The following is a 24,725-nucleotide window of genomic DNA, read 5'->3' on the forward strand; positions in this document are numbered from 1 at the left end:
AGGCACATATACAAATATCAAACAGTATACATGGACCTTAGAAAAAAAATGACGTTGCCCAATTTTTTATTTTATTATTTATTTATTTATTTATTTTTTACAAACAATTATTAAACCTTAAATTGTTTGAAGGGAGACGTGGGTTGACCTAAGTGTAACAGGTGATTCGAAAACAAAAAAAAAAAACAAATAGTCCACGTGAGTAGCGTAGCATCAAAACGACAGGAGTATTGGAACAAAATGAAAGACCTGTATCTTTTTCAACACTTTGACCCGGTTGCGACCCACGACCCCGAATGGAAACTCGATGATTTTCAGCCATTTACAAAGCCAAAATGATCATTTTAAATCATAGACAAAAGGAAAAATCGATTCCAATATGATTTTCAGTCTTAATATGAATTAAAACATTCAAAAACAGAGTGCCCATATCTAAAAAAAATAAAACGTATGAGTGCCAAAACGAAAGCAAGACAAAGGCAAAGATGACTCTGATACCAAATGTAAATTTTTCAAGTATACTGGTTTGAACCATAAGCAACATATTTAGACCAAACAACGGAACAAAGAAAAAACATAATTTTCAGAGGTACCTACCTCCAGCCATTGCTATCAACCTTCTTCAGCCTTTACAGTTTTAGCTTTCTAGACCTTTACTCACTTAAACTTGATGGTGTGTTTTATCTGAAGAGAGGAGTGACTTTGGTGATCAAAATCGAGAGCACCCGATTCTATTTATAGAACTCTATCCATCACAAAGCTCAACAAAATGTGGGTATTATTTTTAAGATCATAGGTTATCGTTGAACGTTGCACAAATGAGTTGAATTTGGATAGAAAATGGACCGTGCTAAGAAACCTACTTCCCATAAAAATTGCAACAAAAAACAGTCTGGGAAAATAGGAACAGAAAAACTAAAAAATTCAAACAGATTCAACCAGACATAGTCACCCATTGCAAAGGTAATGTCCTTTTTATGTTTGACTGCTTGAGCTCGCATTCGTTGATGGGTATGGTTCAAGTTCTCCTTCAATGTGTTGAGAATGAAGTGTTTTTGTTGCAGGGCCTGTGAAATTGAAATTTGGGCTTAATCAAATGGAAGAAAATAAGCCATAGTTTAGGGCCAACTGCCATACAGAGCTTAAAAAGTGGTCATTCCAATGGCCGAGTGAGTGGAAGTATTATACCAATAGTCCACCAAATGAAGGTACAAAAACCAACTTTAGGGAAAATCCATGGTGAAGCACCGCAGGTAAGCCATAATGGATCTATTCACAACCTCTGTTTGGCAATCGGTTTGCAGGTGGTAAGCTTAGGAGAATTTTAAGGTAATGCCCTGAAGTTTAAATACTTCTTTCCAAAACTTGCTGATAAAGGTCCTATCATGATCAAACATAATTGACTTAGCTATTACATGAAGGTGAGCTACCTTTACTGCAAAATGAGAAGCCAAGGATGAAGCTAAAAACTTAGATGACAACCTAATAAAATGAGCATATTTGGTGTAGCGATCTACTACAACCCACAAAACAAAAATGTTGTCACGAGAGAGGAAGATTAGTGATGAAATCCATGGAGATATCTTCCCATGGTTGTTTTGGCACCGAAATAGGTTGAAGAAGGCCCGATGGTTTGGTAGGGTTGCACTTGCTCTGTTGGCAAACTAGGCACTTAGAAACAAAGCTTTTGACATCGAAGGACATTCCCGGTCATAAAAAGGAAGCAGTGCGAGCAATAATGGGTTTGGGTCTGGAGTATTCACCAATAGTAGACCCATGCATCTCGGTCAAAATGGAAAGCCTCCAGTCATGGGCATTAGGTATGAAAATACGCTATCCCAACATGATATATAATTCCATGTCAAATTTCAAACTTTTCTACTAAAACTAGGTTTGCATGATATTGTTCCAAGATGGAACTACAAAAGACATAAATAGTAGTAACAGAGAGTCGGTTTGAATTGCTGCTTTCGTTTGGCATTTGGACAAGCTATCAGTAACTCAACTTTCGTGCCTAGGGCCATAAATCAGCTCATAGTCAAACCCTTGCAACTTGAGCGCCCACTAGTGTTGCTTTGGTGGTTGAAAAACTTATGAGAGTAAGTGTTTCAAGCTCTTTTGATAAGTGTAAATTCTGAAATAATGACCTTTCAAGTAATGACGACATTTTTTGATTGAATTTGTAATGACCAACATTTCTCTGGCATAGGCAGACATTATTTGCATGCAAGGCCGCAACTTTTTGCTGAAATAGGCTATCAGATGCCCTTTCTAAGAAAAGAAATAGGTGATAACTGATGCATCTGTCTCCAGATCAAAAAGAATGTTAAACTGAGGAAGTTGAAGCACTAAAGCACTAATCATGGCTTGCTAATTTGAGATGCAAAAAAAAAACAACTTTTGCTTCCTAGGACCATGCAAATTGGGAAACTTTTAGAAATTCAGTGAGAAGGAAGGCTATATGAGTGTATTGTTTAATAAAACATCGATAAAACCCTGTAAGGCCCAAAAATCCACACAAACTGGTGATAGAGTGAGGCCTCTGCAATTTAATCATAGCTTGAATTTTATTTGGATTTGGTTTAACCCTTTCACTAGAAGTGATATGGCCCAAGTAGGATATAGTGGCTACTATAAAAACACAATTGACGAGCTTGGCATAAAATTTGTGCTCCTGCAATAAGTTAAAAACCACCAAGTGTTGTAAGTGATCAGAAATATTCGCACTAAAAATCAACATATCATCAAAAAACACAAGCACAAAATGTTGTAAATAAGGTTGTAGTAAGTCATTCATTGCGGTTTAGAAAGTTGTTGGAGCATTTGTGAGACCAAAAGGCATCACCAGAAATTCGTAGTGCCCATCATGAGTGCGAAAAGACATTTTATGTGTGTCCTTCGGTGTTATGCGAATTTGATGATATCCCGGCCATAAATCGATTTTTGAAAAAATGGTGGCTCCATGTAATTCATCCTAAAGTTCATCGACTGTCAAAATAAGAAATTGATCGCTTATAGTGATTGCATGAAGAGCTCTATAATCCACACAAAAACTCCAAGTCCCATCTTTTTTTCAAACCAATAATACTAAAGAAGAGAATGGGCTGTGGGTTGGAACAATTAATTCTTCGTTCAACATTTATGTGATAATTTTGTCATGGCCTCCTTTTGAAGATGTGGGTATCTATAAGGCTTTACATTCACAAGCTTGGAGTTGGGTAGAAGAGGAATTTGGTGGTCATGTGGGCGCACGAGAGGTAGGCCTTGGGGTTCTTTAAAAATGGGGGAGAAGCCTTGGAGTAGAGGTTGGACCTCAGGTGGAAATATGGTGAAGTCGAGGTTTGGTTTAGGTGTGGATTGTGGGTTTGGGTTTGGGGATAGGTCTTGCTCAAAAAAAGAAATGAGGTGTAAGAAGGCAATAAAGTCCTGTCGGATGAGACTTTTAAATTGGTGAAAAGTGGCCAAGATAGTCTTGTTGCCTATGATGGTAATGGGAACCTTTTGGTGAACAAAGGTCATACAAGGCACAAGAAAATTAGATGTAATGGGTCCCAATGAGCTTAGTCGTTGAATGCCTAATACCACATCAACTGCTTCAATGGGTAAAAGGTACATGACAATTTCAAAAGTTTGGTTTTGAATTAAAATGGGAATTGCAGGATAGAGGCTAGAACAAAATAAATGGTTTCCATTACCAACCATGACAGGAAAAGAAGGATCGGGGTCAAATGATAACCTAAATTTAGGAGCCCACTGAGTCTATAATATATTATGAGAACTCCTCGAATTGACAAGAATCATGACTGATTGACTATAAATGGACCCCTTGAAGTAAAGTGTTTGTGAAAAAGGTAATCTGATAAGAGCCTGTGTGGATAAATGAAGATGGACTGGAGTGTCCTCTTGGCCTTCTTGTGTGGCAGGCATGGTCCCATTTTCGTTACACAAGGGCTCAACCACCAGGTTTGGGTCAACGCCATCATCAACTACCAAAAGCCTAAGGAATTTTGAGGCTTGACAACGATAGCCAAAGACGTATTTCTCATCACAATAGTAACAGAGGCCCTAGATGCATCACTCATGCAGCTGGGCCTGGGTTAAATGTTTGATAGGTAAATGAGATGGGTTATAAGAGGATGAGGACTAAGAGGTAGCTGAGGGCGTAGCTGGGTTAAGGAATTTGGCAGAAGGTTTAGGTTTTGTGTCTTTGATTTTAGCTTCCACCAGTTTGGCTAGGCCAATGGCTTGATGGATGGAAAAAAGTTTATGAATAAGTAGTTTGCGTCGAATATCAAGAGCTAATATGAAAAGAAAGCAATTAAGTAAGGTTTCACCATTTAGTCCAAAGGCATGATTAGAGAGCTTCTCAAAATGTTGTTGGTAATCTGCCATTGTACCATACTGCCACAACTTAAAAAGCTTAGCTTGACGGTTCTTGTAAGAGGACGGCCCAAAGCGAACCTCCAATGCACGAACGAAGGTTTCCTAATCAGCAAGCTGGTTATTGTTAACATCCATTTATACCAACTTAGGGCTTCCCCCCTCATATAAAAAGCCACAATAGACACAAGTTGATAAAAGGAAACTTGGTAAAAAGCAAAAATTTGCTCTGCTTGAAAGAGCCAATCCAATGTGTCTTAACCATCAAAAGGGATTAACCGAAGTTTGGATAGCCTTGCGCTCAATGGGTCGTTAGTGCAATACAAGCACCGCCAGGAGGAGGTGGATTGTTGTAGGAATGCGCCCCCGATGTGGGGGATAATCCTATGCCCTATTCCATTTGTTTGGAGTATGAGAAAAAAAAAGGAAAGAAAATACAACTAATGAAATATTTTCTTTTACTTGATTGGAGTGAAAATGAAAGGAAAATTATTTTATAGATACAAAAATTAAAATTTTTCCTTCTTTTTATTTTCTTTCCAATTCAAATTTTAAAATTTTCTATTTTCCTTCCATCCTACCTTCCATCCCACCGTAGATCATAAGATAAAGAATTTTGGAGGAAAAAAGAAGAAGAAGAAGAAGAAAACAACTTTCTAAATTCTAAAAAGTGAAAAATATTAATAATATAAATAAGAAAACGAGAAAAACAAATATTGAAAGCATAAAAATATACGGAATTTATTATTTTATTTTTGTACCGTTGTGCATGTTCCCACTGGGAAGAATAGAAGGAAAAAGAAAGCGAGAAATTGGGTACTTTGTCTCCCCTTCCGATTCCATCATCGCCGCCATTATTCGGTGCCCGCTGCATGCACCTTTCCTTTTTCTCTAATCCCTATCATCCAACATCTTCTCAGATCTAATCCTTTTCCCCTTCCAAAATCATACTCCGATTGCGCCTAGGGTTCAGACTTCGAATCACCGTTTTCTGTCATGAATTGGACTCCGTTAGCAGTACACCTCGCCTATTCTTGCTGACGGAGGAGATTCAAAATTTGGCCGCAAAATGGTTCCAATCTTCTTGTACATCGTCGCTTTCATTTGCACGTGCGGAGCCATTGCGTTGTCCTTGCTTCACATTTATAAGCACCTTCTCAATTACACCGAGCCTACTTATCAGCGCTTCATTGTTCGGATCGTTTTTATGGTCCCGGTTAGTCACTCACTCCTTTTCAATTTTTATCATTTATCGTTCGTTCTAATTTTGATTGCGAAGATTTTGTTCCTTTTTTGTTACAATTACTATCTTATTTGTGCTTATGTGTTTCGCTGTAGTTCATTATTTCTTTTTAAGAAATAAAATCCTTTGTTGATCTACTCAACTTGAAACTTAATTTTCTGACAGGTTTATGCGTTGATGTCATTCTTGTCACTTGTTCTACCACAGGGTTCAATCTATTTTAATTCAATCCGGGAAATGTAAGTCATTCACTGTTTCTGTATTTGTTGTGGTTGCTGCTATATTAAATTTTAATTTTTTATTATTTGCGTTGTGTGTTTATGTATCATGGTTTACATGTGTATTTTGTTCATATATGGTTTGGGAGGTAACATGTATCCAATTATGGCTGAATTGTATGGGCATATGAAAATATGAACTACAAGCAATACTTCTGCTCATGTCTTGCCTTTGTGAAAGTCATAAGTAGTTATTTATAGGTGCCATTCTGTCCAGAAACCCCTTGAAGTTGCGTCTAGAATTTGCTTTTTGATATCCTACTCCGGATGAATTCCAATTCCAAGGATAAAATTTAGGTTTTGACCTTTTAAAGATTGGTTTAACTTATGTACATTTCTGATCAGGTAGCCACTAAACTGTGCTTGAGAGTAGTATTATTATTCCCATATTCTGTTGATTATGTGACTGAGGTGGCCAAGGAGAGTGTTGCAGCAGCAACTGTGCTTACATATGCAGTCATAATCCTGAACGGCACTTCCTTCCCCCGCCCCCTCTATTAATGTGATTTAACTCTCTTTTACATTTTTTAGTGCCCCTGTAAACTTTAATTCTCTAATCTCTTGTTATTCGTTTTAAAAAATAAATGGATTTATGCCTATTTTATCAACTAGAAACAGTGCATTTAGTAACATTCTCTTGGATGCTTTTTCAGCTATGAAGCTTGGGTTATTTATAATTTCCTATCGCTATGTCTTGAATGGGTTGGTGGTCCTGGATCAGTAGTCCTAAGTTTAACTGGACGGGTTCTCAAGCCATCATGGTTTTTGATGACCTGTTGCTTACCTCCTCTGGCGCTTGATGGGTGAGTTTTTACTAATCTAATATTACAAGTTTCTGTGCCTCAAAATGTTGTTTAATATTCCTTGAAAACTGATCCCTAGAATTTTTCAAGGAATTAATGTTTTACCTAACTTTTGTGAGTGGGATTATGTAAGTAGTGCTATTTGAAAAATAAAATACTTTTAATAGATTTTCGCAAAATGTAAATCTTGGGATCCCAGGGAAACAAAAACTCTGGTTTGAACATGTAATGTGACAGCTTGATTTTTCACCAAAAAAGCTTGATTATTATACCATAGTTGATGATCATCTCTCATGCCTGATCTTTTTTTGCAGGCGTTTTATACGTAAATGCAAGCAAGGGTGCTTGCAGTTTGTGATTTTGAAGCCCATTTTAGTTGTTGTTACACTTATACTTTATGCAAAGGGAAAATATAAGGATGGAAATTTCAGTCCAAAGCAATCATACTTGTATCTTACAATCATCTATACATTCTCATACACAATGGCTCTCTATGCTCTTGCTTTGTTTTATGTGGCATGCAAGGATCTGCTTCAACCATTCAATCCAGTCCCAAAGTTTATTATAATAAAATCTGTTGTATTCCTAACTTATTGGCAGGTACTTTTCATGCTTCTTTCTTTTAATGGTCTATTCTTTCCTTGTATTATTAAACTCTATTTGTTACTTTGTGTAAGTTATCGGATTTTACTTCTGTTGTCTTTCACTCTTTTGCTCAAAACCCCAATTATTTGAAGCACATTTGCCAACTGCATTTATCGCCCACAAAAAAAAACTATTTGCATAGTTCAGAATTGATTATAATAATAATAATAATAATAATAATAATAATAATTATAACAATAATAATGAAATCAAAACACAATGACACCTGTGCTTGTTTGTGCATGCTAAGATGTCAATTTGCTATATTTCCATGATTTTTTTTGAGCTGTATTACACTCACTTTTGCTGATTAATCAAAAGTTGCTGTGCTATGCTATGGGATCTATTTAGAGTTTGAAAATGATTCACTGTTAATTTTATACCATATCTCCGCCAGAGGTTTGAAGCTGGACAATTTTTTGTTTCTGATATCTTAGGGTGTCTTAGTTTTCCTTGCCGCAAAGTCGGAATTTGTTAAGGATGCAGATGAAGCTGCTCTACTTCAAGATTTTTTCATTTGCGTTGAGATGCTTGTTGCTGCTGTTGGCCACTTTTATGCATTTCCATACAAAGAGTACGCTGGGGCTAACATAGGTGGATCCCGTGGGTTGACAGCTAGCCTTGCTCATGCTTTAAAGTTAAATGACTTTTACCATGATACCGTCCACCAGGTCAGTCACTTTTAATATTCTTCTCTTAGTTTTGCTGTACCATCATAATTCTATTCATCAGGTTCAATGCATGACTTTGGAACCATCATGTTGTAATTCTAGTTCCATGGATTTTTCTGTATGATTCCGTCCTTCTTTTTGCTTCTTTAATATTTGCTGACAGTTTGATATTTTGCTTCTGGCAGTTTGCACCAACATACCATGATTATGTTCTCTACAACCACGGTGGTGAAGGTGAAGAGGGAACTAGGAAGTATAGATCACGAACTTTTGTTCCAATTGGCCCAGAGATGGACACAGTGAGAAGAAATAAACATTTGTTTGGAAGCAAGGCAGATGACGTACAGATCTCAAGTTTTTCTTCAAATAGTAGCTCTCCCTCAAATTCTGGTCCCATCTCTGATGTTCCACATTCTGGTGCAATGAAATCTTCCTTACTTGTGGATGTGTCAAATTCTTTGTCTGTGCCATACGATATGACACTTATTGACTTGGATGCATCCAATTATCCTGAAAAAGTTCCAGCAGCTGATAAAGCCGGTACTAGGTGACAATGAGGAACATTCAGAGCCAAGTTAGTGGGAAAATTGTCATTGTTGAAGAGAGGAGAGTAATAGGGGCATCCTACATCTTTCTCTTCTAGGAGAGAATTATGAGTAAAGTGTGGTTTGTTTGATTCCAGGAAAGCCTGTAGGCAGGTCTGGCTCTTACGTCTGTGTCAATGTTGCTTAAAAGCCCTAATCTCTCCCAAGTCCCTACTAAACCAATCATCTTGATAATTGGTCTTCAGTCTTGATATTGTAATTGTCTCCACTGATTGCGTATCGTGTGCACATTGTAGATATAGAAATGGTTGGCTAACTTCAAACTCAACAGCTCCTGAGTGAATTTCGATTAGAACTCAATTAAGTAATTGATCGGTTATCTTCTTCTCCGCACCTTGAATCAATACCCATCACTGTTGGATTTCATAGAATGTCATTGTCACCACTTTTACCTTTTTAAAATTTGCTGTGTAGATTTTTACTCCAAAGTTTAAGTTTCTGCTTCTGGAACGTCTCGTAACGCTTGCAGGTCCACATAAAGGACGAATATAAATATCTACTGTATTACTGATAACTACTCATGTAGGCTGTATCACGTGATCCAATCTTTAGTTTTCCAAGAAGGATAAATTTTTACAGTTGCTTTGAGTCAAAGGCCTCTCGTAGTTGAAACCTTGCACGACCGATTTTTTCTTAATTTCATATCATGCAAGTTGAATTATACTAAAATGTAGTATCTGTCTCTACGACTACGACAAAAAAGGGAGAGGGTATTATCAATAAACAATGCCGTTTTTCCATCATGATCACAGATAAGATGTAATGTAATATCTTACATGCCAAACGACTCTGTAATTCCTTCATAAAATAAGTTATATACAATGGGGACGCCTAATACTCAAGCATCTTTATATATTTGTCTATTCATCGTCGCACTCATCAATAGGTGTTGAATATCTCATGCTTCCAATTCACACACTCAATTATAGTTATCTTTAACATGTAGTGATCATCAATTCATCATCTTCATAAATCATAATCATACAAATCCTTTAATATTGTTGCCATTTGCAGATGTATTTAGGCACTGTCTGCTGTTGTGGCCAATGTCACGACGTTTGGTGGTGACAGTAACTGCTGGTCCTTTTTTGCATTCATTGGCACACGCCTAGGCTCATGTTTTAGTATGAACCGCAACAAACACCAACAAAGCCTTCGGGCCCCACGGGTTTGGGAAATGATGCTCCCTCATTGGACGGTTCTGATCCAACCCTACCAAAATATCCATGGAGCCCACAACAGTAGGAGCAAGTTTGTTTGGACTTGCATGGACTCATACGGATAATGAATGAGGAGGTCATGGGACTTTGTTTCGGCTCATATTATTTGGTCATGTATATAAAAAATAAAATGATATGGTCATATTATATAATAGACTATATACATAACTAACATAAGCAGCCATAGGTCATAACCATAATTAAGGGGCAAAAACAGGAAGTAAAAAGAGAAGGGTTAAACATGTATATGGCCGATGACAAAAGTCACCGTCCATCTAAGTGAGTATTTTTTTTTTCGATTAAAATTTAGGAAGAGGAGATAACACCTAAGTTTTAGAATAAAAATGTTCTTTAACTCAAACATGTAATACTGAATCTTGTTTTATTCTACTCAACCAACTTCTTAAGTGCACGTTTGTATTACTTTATGTTCTCTAAAATCACTTTAAAATATCAACTAATGAAATTAAGGTTAGTGTTCTTATGTTTGATCTTGTGTTGAAGGTTAAAATTGATTGAGTTGAAATCACTTTTAGTAGTTTTTATCATGGGATAAAAAATATATATCTTTACCGAGTTCCATTAATAACTTTTTAGAATAAAAACATTCATACAAATCACTTCAATTTGAAATTAATTTTAATTAAATTTTATAAAGATTCACTCAAATCCCATCTCCACGTGTAAAAGTGCTTAAAATAATGCTACAGGGTAAGGAAGAAAAAAGAATACAAGTCATGTGTTTAGACTTTAGCTACCACGGTGGCTTTACAAACATAACAAAGTAAAAATAGGGGCGTTGAATTTCTACAGTAGAGGGTTCAGACCCCTTATTCTTCTCCTCTTTCACATACTTGCCTTGATTATTTAATCTTTGACGAAACCGTTTTTTCTATTAAAATTTTTTAATGGCTCTGACTTGAAGAAGACAGAGTTAATTATATTTGCTTGTATACTTCTTTTCCCTCTCTTCTTAAGGCACCCTCTCCCATACATACTCCACCATTTCTCTCTGATTAAAGTATCAAAACATGGGTGGTGTGAGTATGAATCCAGTGTTTAGGAGTGAAGTACCATTTGGGTATTACTGCTACAACAACAACAACAACTACTCTGAGCAGAACAACACCATGGTGGAGAAGAGACAGCTATTCCTGAGAAGCTACCAGTTCTGTAGAAAGAAGAGTCTGACAGAGAGAATCAAAGGGTCTTTGGTTCGTGCCAAGAAAATTGTGTGGCTAAGGCTAAGGTCTGCTTGCAAACTCAGGAGGTCCTTCAAATGCGCTTTCTATTACCGCAGGAGAAGGTTCTTCCAGCTTTTACACAGCAACAACCGCAAAACCGAATCTTCTTCATGTTTATGGTAAACAAAAGAGACACCACAACTCGTCACACTCAAGACACCTCTGATCTTTTATTCTTTCGTTTCTATTTGTCATTAACCAGTTACGGTTTCTCAATATGAGTTTGTGATGGCGATTTGGAACTGATGTTGCTTACATAATATTGTTCATTAATCACAAAAAGAGTTTGGCTTTGCTTCTGTTTCTTTTCCTTGTTTAATCATTTTGCACGTAGCATCATGAATCGTGCCCTTTCTTTAACTGCTCCACTATTTTAGAAATGGAAATATGGAAGATGTTTCTTAGGTGTATTTCTTAATTTTAGGTGTATTTTTTAGGTAACCATGTATAATAAAATTAAGGGATAGAGATAACTAAAATGTGATATATAAAACTAATTTAATCATATTTAGCATTTCCATGTATGTTTTCATTTTTTGCCAAAATTGAAGTGTTTGATTAACTAAGTTGGGCACAGAAAAAATGGTCAATTTCTAAACCAGGATTTCGTGCATGTTATTAGAATTAGAAACTTAATCCCAATATTATAGTATAATAGTACAAATTCACATACTCCAATGGACATTAGCATCATGTTCTCTGGGAAGTAGTTCGAGATGCTTGGTTGTCTTTGCTCCGGCAAAGCTGCAAGGGCTGAGGGTTATGGTGGGGGACCCTTTGTTTGTTTAAGAGAAAAAGCAGGGAATGGGAGTGTGATTGCAACTTGCAATTAGGTCCAAAGTTTGAGTTCTCTAGGATGGAACGAAGCACAAAAAGTATTCCCAAGTTCCAGGTTTGAATAATTGATTGGAGTGTCCCTTGCTCAACATAGGCTATTTGCATTAAAAAAAATTATTCGTACATCATGAGTCATAACTATATGATTTTTTTTGGAAAATACTAATAAAATAAATAAGACGTGAGAAAAGGCTGTAAATATATTTTAGTTAAATAACATAACTCTTTTTAATTTTTCTACTTTCCCAGCTGCGTGGCATACATTTGTCATTGAAATGTAACCATACCCTTAAAAATGTAACAAAAAAAAATTGCCATTAAAATGGTCGGAAGTACCATAATCTTTGCTATTATCATTACCACTTTCCAGTTTCCAATTAAGTTTCAAGGTGTTTCTTTTGAATAATTCATATTCCTCACCTATGTGATTCAATTAAGACTTTAAGACTTCAAGGGCAACCATATTTGGTGGTTGCTTCTTGTTTCTGACCATCAAATTTATTTATGGGGATGAGGCATAAAATGATAGTGTGAAAAAGGAGTAGCACACAACTAGAAAAGTTATTAAAATTCCTGTTCAATTTATTCACTGTCCAATACAAAGTACACCAGCTACTTCAAAACTTTTTCCACCGAAACAAGCTGGCACCTATTAATGTATTTTTCATCTGTCTGATTCATGTGGCATTTGTAAGAAAATTCAAAAAAGTACTACACTTATTATGATACCAAGTATTCTTTTCCAGGCATAGAGAGCTACTAAATTTTTACTTAGAAAAATATTTATTGCGCATTGAAATATATTTTTATATAAAACAATATGATTTTACCAAATAAATCGAGAAGTACCAGCTAGAAATAAACAATTATGAATGGTGAATTGCCTTCTCCAAGTTGAAGCAATTTTTATCCTTAAATCAGATCACTTATACCAGGGGTCTAGCCAATTTGGTTCGTTGAGCTAGTACGTAAGCTATTGTAAGTAACTATCTTCAATTGCAGATCACTCATAAGTCATAACAAAAATAAATGAATAAATAAACTTAGAAACATCAATTCATAAGTCATTCTGTTTTGGAATTAAAATAGAATTTATTTATTTTGGGCTTGAGCTTGAATTTATTTAGTTATATATATAATAACATGATCTGCTCCTTCATAAAACCAGATGGCTATCTTCCAGTGGTCGAATTGAATCTACGCAACCTCACTCTGATTAACAAATTGTTGTAGTCTATTTTTGGTGACGATTGTGAAGCAACACGTTTGAAAAGCATTTTCCACTCCCAATCTTGGCAGATCCATCCATTAATTATATAAAAATACATAGAAACTTATAGAATATTACTAATATTTTGATGTAAAAGTACTAATGACCTTAGCGCTAAGTTTACAATAGCATTGAATGCGAATCATGGATTTTCTTTTTTAATGGATAAGAATCCTGCTGGCTGCTTCTAGTAGAAGAAAACGAAAGCTACTCTAGAATCCTGCATTCCTGCCTATGAAAAAACACGCAGAATTATTAGATGCGGGTTTTAACTTTGATAAATAATAATTATTTTTTTAGCCCAAAACTTAGATAAATAATGCAGTTAAAAAAAATTTAGGTAAATAAAAGGCAGTGCTCTTAACGTATTTGCAAATAATTTAAAAATTAATAAATAAAAAGTAATATTTCAAAAAAATATTAAATGCTATATTTTAAAAAATATTTTAGTTCTTTTAATTTATAATAAATACTATATATATATATATTGATAGTGTAAATACATTTTACAAAACTTTCAAAATAAATACTATATATTGATAGCCTATTTGTATAATTTTACAAAACTTCAAACTTATATTATATAGTGTATTTTACTCTTTTTTTAATAATAAAGTTGATTTTGATCTTTTATTTCTTAAAAAATTTAATTTGTTTCTTTAACTTTCAAACTTACAAAGTTTTCCTTCCATTAGGTTAGAATTAATATTATTAGTGTCTTATATTTGAAATATTAATTTTATATAAGCAAATCCCTATAAATCTTAAACTTTTCCGGATTCAACTTTTTTAAGGGAATGATTGAGGGTTTTGTCTGTCTGAGAGACGATAAAAAGCTATTGTCAAAGATGATTTCTGGTGCACCCGTAACCGTTTCAGCTCCGCTTTCTCTCTTTCTCCCCCTCGGTCTTGTGTTTCTCTCTGGCCAGGATGATTTTTGTGCAATGGTTGTGTCCACCCCCTTCTCCCGCTACTTAAACAGTTTCGTACGTACTACTACAAATGATTTTAGGGTTTGGTTAGTTTATGGTGTGTTTGGTTTGTATTTTTATTTTTTATTTTTATTTTCTGTTTTGATGAAAATTATTTTTATTTTTAAAAGATTTGAATTTTAAAAATATGTTTAGTTTGATTTTTTGTTTTCTGTTTCCAAGAATTAAAAATACCGAAAATTTATGATACATTGACTTTTTGTTTTTATATATTTTTAAATTTGTTTAAAATTATATTCTTTTTCACCGCGTTTTTATTCTACCCAAAATGAAGTTAATGATTTCAACTTAAAACACAACTGGATTTTATTTTTTCATTTCCTGGTTGTTTCCTGTTTTCATTTTCACTTAACATATTCTCAAAAATTCAACAAACACATTTTCATCACTATTTTTTATTTTCAATGAAAATAAAAACAGAAAACAACCAAATCAAACACCGTTTATTAAATTTTTTAAAATTTAATAGATTGAAATTATTATAGTGGCAATATTGTTACACCGTCGTTACGTTAAAACTAATTATTTTAAAATATAAAATATTAATTTCATTAGTTTCTAATGGACAAAAGGACAATATTAACTCAAGTTGAAGTTCAGCAAAAAAAAAAAAAATCAGTTAAAAGTTAAAGGACTAAAATAATTTTTTTAAAAGATAAAAACTAAAATCATTTTTTTAAAAGATAAAAACTAAAGCGAATTTTACTATATAAAAAAGCAAAGAAAAAATTTATAACCTCGCCCTTTTCTGTTTATCTTCAATTTAGATTTTTTTTTTCTTCTCAATTCTTCTATTTTGTCTTCCTTTGAAAAAAACAAAGAAGGATATGGATACAAGACCCATTGGGGCCTTTAAAATTTTAAAATATTATAAAATTAATTTATTATTTCCAATTGAACGGAATCTTCAAAAAAGTCAACAGTTTTTTTTTTTTTTTTTTGCAAATTCACATGCCGTAACATCCGTGCCAAGCAAATCGAACATGAATATATTTCAATCCAAATCTTCTAGTCGTTGATAATGAAAGTTTATTTTTATTTTTATTTTTTATCTCTGATTGGCACTTATATCGTTGTGAGATTATTTGACCGAGGATGATATATAATAAAACACTCCTTACAATAGTAAATCTAGAATTGAACTTAACATATTGTAAGTAATAATACATCCATGACTATGAGCCACCCGCGGAAATTCAGATAGCTTACTAGTGCATTGTTTAGGTGAATATTAAGATATTGGTTAAAAAATTAAAAAGATTTTTTTTATTTGAATGCATATAATTTTGTTGCATATGATATTTTTTTTAATTTTTTTCTATAATTTTTATAATAAATATTTATTTTAGTTCCTTAATCAATGTTCCAACAACATTAGTTAACAAGATCTTATTATTTATTATCACATTGGCATTTTAAAAAGATAGTTTTAGTGTCTTTTTCCGTGCGTACTTTGTGAATACTTAAATACTCATGTTCAAATTCATTACTCATATTTTTATTACGTAAAATTGTTATATCTTTAATTATAAAGATATAGTTGTTAGATAGTTAATTAACAATATATCTCACAAACTTGAAAAATGATTTCATGACAATATCGCAATATGTTTTAAACTTTATCTAGAGTTCATTTAGGTTCACGTAATTAGGTAAAGCCACTGCATTAGTCCAATATTAATACTACAAGTTGAATCACGGGACCATAAACTCAATACCGGGCACCATAGAGGTTGAGAACTTTCTGTCGACCTTGCATTGATGCTTAAACATGAGAATTGATACTTAATATGTTAACAACACGGACAATATAAATCACAAGAATGCTATTATCGATTCGGTTGGAATATTGAATCATTGGGCCAGAAATCAACCTAGTGAATCACCAATTAATCTCTATAATCTGATCTATATTAAAAAATCTAAATAATTTTATAACGTGTAACCTTGTACACTTAAGATTTAAAGCTTAATAAATTTAACATATTTAGAAGTATGCATATAGTTATGAATTAATTTGGTTAAAATTTTGAACATGCAACATACTTTTTTTAGAATTTAGTATAAACCACCTTAAGTTAGAATTTAAAATATATATCATTATTGTACAATAAAGACATAATAATACATATAAATTAGTTAGGAGAAAATAGAAATTGACACCAATTTTATTATTTCAAATTTTAAGATGCAGTTATACTTGGTGAAACAAATAAGAAAATTATAAGCAATACACTTCTAAAATATAAATTGAATTTTCTTATATGAATGATGTTGTTCAACTATATAAAAAAAAACTCAAAATACATGATCTGTTGAATCAATTAGATCACCGAGTCACTTATTCAAAGATTGGATAGCTCCATAAACCGATCACAATGCATAATCAATATATCCAACAAGTGACTTGAATTGTTGGGTATCGATCCGACCGATGTGAGCCAAGTCCACGAACTATGCTATAGTCTATAGCCAAAGGAAAAGTAGTACTACTATAACTAAGTCGCATAGAGGCTTCTAGCTAATAGATTGTCTATCGATCTTTTACACACTAAACATCTTTTTGTAAATTAAGTCATTATAGATGTACCATTGAATTTCGACTCGTGCAAACTACAAAAAATTCTCCTTGAACACTTAATCACTTAGACCAATTTAGAACACATCATTACTATTATAGATAAAGATATCATAGTAGATGATGATAGTAATAAAAAGTTAGATTTTTCGATTTTGACATCAGAAAATTAAGTCATTAAAATAATTTTTATGATATGGATGATAAAATATCATATCATAAAATTTTACTCATGATCTGAGCCATTTAATAGATAACTTTCTTCTCTGCCATAAATATTTATTGTGTATACCCATTGAAATTTCGGTCCAATTACGGTCCTTGATTGCATGTAGAATTTGCTGGTGACTACCGTCTTTTTCTTTGCAACCAACTACTACCAAAGCTACAATGAATCTGATAATTAAGTACTCACTAATTGCTATTCTATTTAACTTGTAGAAAAATATCATAATCAGATACAAACTGAAAATACTTCATAGATAATAAAACGCAGCGATCGAGTCCTCTACCTCATAGCCTTTAATAGCAAAATGCAATTGTCAATGACCAACATAAAACAACGTACATGTGTAAGCAACACATAGAAATGTAAGTAAATGTAATTATTGCAAAACTTTGACGTGTGATCTTTAAGTAAACCAGATTTGGAAGATTGTTTCCGAAAATTTAACAGCCACGACAATTTTGAATCTAGAACTTCATGAAAATAACGACGACACTTGTATACTTTTTTGAGGTAGACTTCTAAAATTTACAACCACGTACATTCACATTAATTAACTGGCTTTCTCAAAATATAACTACGCCCACAAGTTTGGGGATACCAGTCATTTTACATTTGAAGCATGAAATTAGTGTGTGAAATTGAAGTTGAAATTAAAATTGGATTTTAAAAATGTAACTAGCTATGATATTTGAAAGTTCTTATGTAGTAATCACAAATTTAAATTATAATTTTGTAAAACTTATAAATAAATCTAATGTTTTCAAATTTTAACCTCTACGATCTTCTTAATTATAGTTTCTAATCTTATCTACCACATTATGCAATTACTTAGATTTGACTAAAGTGAGAAAAGCGTTATTTTAGAAGATACGTTATAATAATAATTATGAATTAAAAAATTTAACTATTGAGACTGTGATCAACTTTAGATTTTTTTCATGCATGCATTTAATTTCATCACAAATATCAACAGTTGAAGATTTAATTAATGATTGGAGTGCATTTTATTATCTTAAGCAAATTTGCTCATTTTAGGAGCAAAATCTTTCTTTCTCCATGACAGTAGATACTATTTCTGCTATAAAAGGAAAAAACTAGACAATAACAGTCCATGGTTTTTTTTTTTAAGTAAATACACCTTCTTTCTCCTGCTGTCTCCCAATTTAGTTGCTTTGCAATTTAATTATCAATATATATTATTTGAGACTTTCTCTCTCATTTTTATTTTTTTTAATTTAAAATATTATAAAATATAAATATTATATTATATTATTTTTTAATTAGTTTTAAAATTACATATTTATTAAATTAAATTTTATAATTTTTTTTTAATTTTTTTAAATAAAATGATATTATTAAATATAATTATTTTTTTTATTATTTAATTTACTTAACATATTTTTATTTAAAAATAATTTAAAAATATCTTTAAATAAAAATATATTAAAATTTTATGTCTATTGTATAAAATAGATGCATCAATTATTTTTTACTGTGTTTTTTAGTTTATTTTAATACTACTAACTAATTTTTTTTATTTTTTTAATTAACGAACATAACAAAAAAAATATCAACAGCACACAAATTTTAACTACAAAAGTACATAAGTAACTAAAAAATTGTATTATAATTTTATCTAATTTTTTTATTTTTCTTTATCTGTATATTTTTTCTTTAAAAAATAAAAAATAAAAATATAAAATTTAATTTAATAAATAAGTAATTTTAAAACTAATTAAAAAATTATATAATATAATATTTATATTTTATAATATTTTAAATTTAAAAAATAAAAAGGAAAGAAAAAGTCTCAAATAATATATATTAAAAATTAAATTAAAAAGTAGTTAAAAGAAATTGCAAAGTAATCCCAGTAAAGATCACAACTATGCACATACATTCCATAGTTAGGCAAATGATTGGTTTCGTTATATATTTTTCAAGGGGCATCAATCATTACACATGCGTTCAATATTCCGTTTCTCACCAACTTAGCTCTATTGCAATATTTAACCAACCAAGCCTTATATTAGGAATGAAAGAAATGAACAATAGTTTTCGAATTTATTCATTAATCAAAGTATTACAAAGTTGATGTATTTATACAAAGATAGAAAATAACTAACTTGAGTAACCAACACTAACTTACTCAAATAACTTCTAGTAACTATAACTTGAGTAACCAACTAACTTACTCAAATAACTTCTAGTAACTAACTAAATTAATTTTATGTCTAATACCCTCCGCAAGCTCGAATGTGTTGAAAACACTTCTAGCTTAGAGAATACAATGCATCAACATTAAAGAAGAAAGAGAAAAGAAAAGAAAAGAAAAATCTGAAAACATGAAATAGAGCAAAACATGTCGGAAATACATTGGTCAAAATAAAAACTTCGAGAAATCTTCGACCAACTTCGACGGCTTCCAAGAGTCCAAAGCAAGCATCAAAGCTTGTTGGCAAAAACTTTGGTGACAAAGGACAAAAAATTGTAATCGACATGCTCGAAGAGGTACCACAATGCGGTGGCATAAACAAGCACCGCAACCGCTCCACGCCAATTCATCCACAATACCACATCAACAACTAAGCCTTTGCCGAGAACACGATGAAAGGATGAGAAACTAAGGCAATGTCAAGATTGTCAGAAGAATGAAGAATGAAGGGGTTAGAATCATCAATAGCAGCCATGGCCATGAGAGAAAAAAAAAGAACCAACCAGACATCCGAAAGGTCCCCTTAAAAAATGATTCATAAGAGGGTGGTCTACCCAGTTATATAAGAACTGAATCATCTTTGTGAATCACGAGGATGTCTGGTTGGTTTTTTTTTTCTTCTCTCATGGCCATGGTTGCCATTGATGATTCTAACCCCTTCATTCTTCATTCTTCTGACAATCTTGGCATTGCCTTAGTTTCTTATCATTTCATCGTGTTCTCGGCAAAGGCTTAGGTGTTGATGTGGTGTTGTGGATGAATTGGCGTGGAGCGATTGCGGTGCTTGTTTATGCCTCCGCATTGTGGTACCTCTTCGAGCGTATCGGTTACAATTTCTTGTCCTTTGTCATCAAAGTTTTTGCCAACAAGCTTTGATGCTTGCTTTGGACTCTTGGAAGCCGTCGAAGTTGGTCGAAGATTTCTCGAAGTTTTTATTTTGACCAATGTATTTCTGACATGCTTCGCTCTATTTCATGTTTTCAGATTTTTTTTCTTTTCTCTTTTTTCTTTAATGTTGATGTATTGTATTCTCCAAGCTAGAAGTGTTTTCAACACATTCCAGCATGCGGGGGGTATTAGACATAAAATTAATTTAGTTAGTTACTAGAAGTTATTTGAGTAAATTAGTTGGTTACTCAAGTTATAGTTATTAGAAGTTATTTGAGTAAGTTAGTATTAGTTACTCAAGTTAGTTATTTTTTATCTTTGTATAAATACATCAATTTTATAATACTTTGATCAATGAATGAATTCGAAAACTATCGTCATTTCTTTCATTCCTAATACCTCAGAATGTAAAAGAACATCTTACCGACAATGCAAGTGATTTATAAGTTATAACAATGTGTATGTAGTAGTGTTATCTTTCTTGATAGAGAAATAAACAACCAGTAACATTTGGTTGTTCTTATTCCTTTCGAATGAAATGGTCTCTAATAAGAAGAAAGCTTCTTCCTTGGGGATTAAAATTTCTCATGTTTCAGACTCAGGGTAGGACATATTGGGAATAATGAGGTTGTGGAGGAAAATTTTTGGGCAGACATAGCTTCGGATGATGATGCCAACATCACTGATGGGATCCAAGGTTCGAAAGACCCATACTTTGAGGTGGTTCTTTCTAAATCGCAGAGAAAGAAATTGAAACAGAAAACATTTAGCTCCTAACCTTTGGTGCTTGTGTAACTCTTGTTTATCTCCTAATGTTTTGTCCTATTCTAACCAACAAATTTCTTTTGCAGTCCATGTCAATGGAAAGCTTAGTTATGTAGCTGTCATTTATGGAGCCACCAATTATGTTAAGCGTAGGCAGCAACTTTGTAGACCTTAGATGTAGATATCCTGGTCCTTGCGGTGTTCTTGGGGGACTTCAATGCGGTGTTGGGAGCCCATGAAAAACAAGGTGGGCTTCTGCCTCTTAGAGCCTCTTGAGATGACTTCTCTGAGTGGTCTAACTCCCAAAAGCTCACTCATCTGGAAGCCAAAGGAACTTTTTTCACTTGGTCTAATGGCAGGAAAGGCTCGAAAACAATAAAAAGACAATGTGGTGGGTGGCACCTCTTGTACTAGTGTAGCAAATATCAGTGTGGCACTACCACTCTCACGTTCCACGAGCTCTGTAATACACCAGGGTTTCTGAGCTGGGTAGTGCCTCCTCTTATAGTTTAAAGCCTCGCATGCATTATAAATAGTTTACCTTTAGTGTGTAGCTGGACATCACAATTTTATCAATTGTTGATCTATTTTCATTACTACGACCAAATGTGGAGGAATGGAGTGTGTCAGTTGGCTCCTATTGCAGTGTTACAATTTGTCATTCTTATTAAGGTGTCTTTAATTGTGCTATTTCAAGTTATGATTGAATGTTTTATTGTACAAATTTCAAGTACGAAATCGTAGTATATTTCTATCGTAGATGGGATACTTAGGTTTACAAATAAGTAATTAATCATTTTCAGGCATACTATCTCCTTAATTATGCTATGTCAGGTTGAAAACATGTTTCAGTTGTACATGAAATGCGTTGTAAGTTGATCCTTTTGCATTAGGTCCAATGAAAATATTGATCTATGTATTATTTGCAATTTCCAATCGAAGCACGATTTCACTTTATTTTCGTAAAAATACATAATTTATAATCTAAAATCATATTCAGACATTTAAATAGTCGGTGTTTTCAAAAGAAAAAGTTCCTAATATAATATGTTTTGTGAGTTGACAAAAAAAAAAAGTGTATGCCAAAGAGAGGTAATCCATAGAAATGCAAAATAAAGATACTACAATAGTTACAACAACAAAAAATGATTAATCATCCTCATCAGGATACACACGGTTAAAGTCTATTGCCAAATCTTGTGCCCTCTCCTGATATATTTAGGAAGGACCACCAGTCAAAAAGATGGGCATTGGAGAAAATACATTAGGTGATTGGTCCCAATTTGCATGGAAAGGTGGAGGGAAATAAGGAGTTACTAGGTTAGGATCATACGACGGAGGAGTGAAATTCAAGAATGGATATGTGGTGGGGGAAGGCTGCGGAACATACGACTGTGGAACATAAAATTGTTCCTCGTGACGCAAACCAGATGCATGTGCCTCTAACCCCGACAACTGATGTTGGGAGTTATACGTGAACTGAGTATAAAATCACCAAAAGGTTGCGAAGGAGTCACAAAAAAGTTCCATCCATGGGTTAAGCCGGAGGCGTAGGGAACTCCCTAGTGTCGTGTTGGACAAACCTTCTTTGTCGATGAAGTCTGTGTCCTTCCCTATAACCTGCGCCAATATCGACATTATTTAGTGGCTATGGAAAATGATGGCATTGGTGGAAGGGCTTATTGTGTTGGAATGAATATGTGATCCATTTCATTAAGAGCTTGCAACACATTTGCAGCGCCACTCCTAACTTGATCAACAACATTAGGTTGCCAGTGTTGTGGAGTCATAATGTGATACATTCGCTTCGCCATACTAGCCTGCAAGAAACACAAAAATGTAAACTATCAATTATAACCACAAAAATCAATTTCATAGTCAACCTCCATACCAAAAAATTATTTTTACTTACCACATAGTTGACCTTTGCTCCCTCCTAGCTAATCCACCGCTGTGTTCGATCTCGGTGTTGGAAGAAGAAGAAGATTTTATTTCATTAATTTGTCACTCAAAACACAAGAGTATGATCCCCTATTTATACTATAATAGAGTGACTACTCACATAATTGCTTATTCAAGAATATTGAATGTTCACATAATTGCTTATTCAAGACTTTGTAACTTATAACTTTATAACTTTCATCTTCCACAATTTAAGGCTCATAAAACTTGTTATTATTATTATTTTTCTAATTAATATCTAACATCCTCCCTTAATTGGAAAAATTCTTCTGCACACCAAGTCTTGCTCGCAATCTTCAAAAATCTTCAAATTTGAGAGGCTTGGTGAAAATATCCGCAACTTGATCTTGAGTTTTCACATGAGTCAATTCTACTTCTTTCTTGGTAATGCACTCTCTAATGAAATGATACCTTGTATCTATATGCTTACTTCGTTCATGGAACACCGGATTCTTGGCAAGCTCTTGTGCAGATCTATTATCAACATAGATCTTTGTGCTTTCCTTTTGCAACAACTAAAGTTCCTCCAACAATCTTCTTAGCCAAATGGCATGACATGTGCAAGAAGTTGCAGCTACATACTTGACTTTACAAGTAGAAAGTGTCACAATGCCTTGCTTCTTAGAACTCCATGTAAAAACACAATCACCCATAAAAAATACAAATCCGGTAGTACTTTTTCTATCATCAACATCTTCGGCAAAATCACTATCACAAAATCCCACAAGCTTATAGTTATTGGAGGGAGAATAAAATAATCCAAAATCAATTGTACCCTTCAAGTAACGAAGAATTCTTTTTGCGGCCTTTAGATGAGGAGAGGTAGGAGCCTCCGTAAAGCGACACACAACTCCCACCGCATATAGAATATCATGCCTTGTATTGGTTAGATACCTTAAACTCCCCACCAAGACTCTTGAAGACCGTGGAGTCTACCTTCTCTCCTTCATCAAACTTTGATAACTTCAAGCCACCTTCCATAGGTGTGTTCACGGGATTGCAATCAAGCATATTAAATTTCTTCAACACTTCTTTTGTGTAGCTTTCTTGTGAGACAAAGATACCATTCTCCGTTTGCTTCACTTCCATTCCCAAGTAATATGACATGAGTCCCATATCTGTCATATCAAATTCACGAGACATGGACTCCTTGAAGTCTTCAAACAAATTTGGGTTACTGCCGGTAAAGATAAGGTCATCCACATAAAGACAAATAAATAAGACATCACCATTATTAAAAGCTTTAACATAAAGAGCATACTCATTTTGACAACGAACAAACCCATTGTCTTGGAAGTACTTGTCAATGCGAGTATTCCATGCCCTCGGTGCTTGCTTTAGATATTCCATCACCATTATTAAATGCCTTGTTCAATTTCAAGACTTTTCCTTTTTGACCTTCGATGACAAAACCCATTGGTTGTTCAACATAGACATCTTCTTCAAGATAGCCATTTAGAAATGCCAATTTTACATCAAGCTGAAAAATTCTCCACTTCATTTGAGCTGCCAAGGAAATAAGAAGATGAATGGTCTCCATGCGGGCAACCGGTGCAAACACTTCATCATAATCAACTCCATATTGTTGCTTGTAGCCTTTAGCTACAAGTCTTGCTTTGTGTCTCTCAACCTCTCTTTTTGCATTCTTCTTAATTTTGAACACCCATTTGACTCCAATTGCTTCATGACCTTTGGGAAGGCTTGATAACTCCTAAGTGTTGTTCTTCTCAATGGCTTTGATTTCTTCTTCCATGGCTTGTCTCCACCTTTTGTCTTTCATTGCTTCATCAAAGTTTAAGGGTTCACTGTCAACAGAAAGACAAAACAAATCATTTATAACTTCAGTTTCATCATATAATTCTTGAATATTTCTCATTCTTCTTGGCCTTTCACTTGAACT

The 24,725-nt window shown here is 33.5% G+C and overlaps 2 protein-coding genes across 2 annotated transcripts; both read left to right on the forward strand.

Annotated features, from left to right (window-relative positions):
- Nucleotides 1-5,099: 5,099 nt before the first annotated feature.
- Nucleotides 5,100-8,935, forward strand: LOC100789701 (transmembrane protein 184B). The gene is made up of 6 exons (XM_003555716.5): nucleotides 5,100-5,596; nucleotides 5,789-5,862; nucleotides 6,555-6,704; nucleotides 7,019-7,304; nucleotides 7,787-8,020; nucleotides 8,206-8,935. The coding sequence occupies exons 1-6, from the start codon at nucleotides 5,450-5,452 to the stop codon at nucleotides 8,569-8,571; spliced, it is 1,257 nt and encodes a 418-aa protein (XP_003555764.1). The 5' UTR covers nucleotides 5,100-5,449; the 3' UTR covers nucleotides 8,572-8,935.
- A 1,712-nt stretch (nucleotides 8,936-10,647) lies between these two features.
- LOC113000763 (uncharacterized) lies at nucleotides 10,648-11,382 on the forward strand. Its single transcript, XM_026127515.2, has one exon. It carries the CDS (start codon nucleotides 10,877-10,879, stop codon nucleotides 11,210-11,212), a length of 336 nt encoding a protein of 111 aa, XP_025983300.1. The 5' UTR covers nucleotides 10,648-10,876; the 3' UTR covers nucleotides 11,213-11,382.
- The last annotated feature ends 13,343 nt before the right edge of the window (nucleotides 11,383-24,725 follow it).

This window comes from Glycine max, chromosome 20 (assembly GCF_000004515.6).
Source record: "Glycine max cultivar Williams 82 chromosome 20, Glycine_max_v4.0, whole genome shotgun sequence".
Classification (NCBI taxonomy): Eukaryota; Viridiplantae; Streptophyta; class Magnoliopsida; order Fabales; family Fabaceae; genus Glycine; species Glycine max.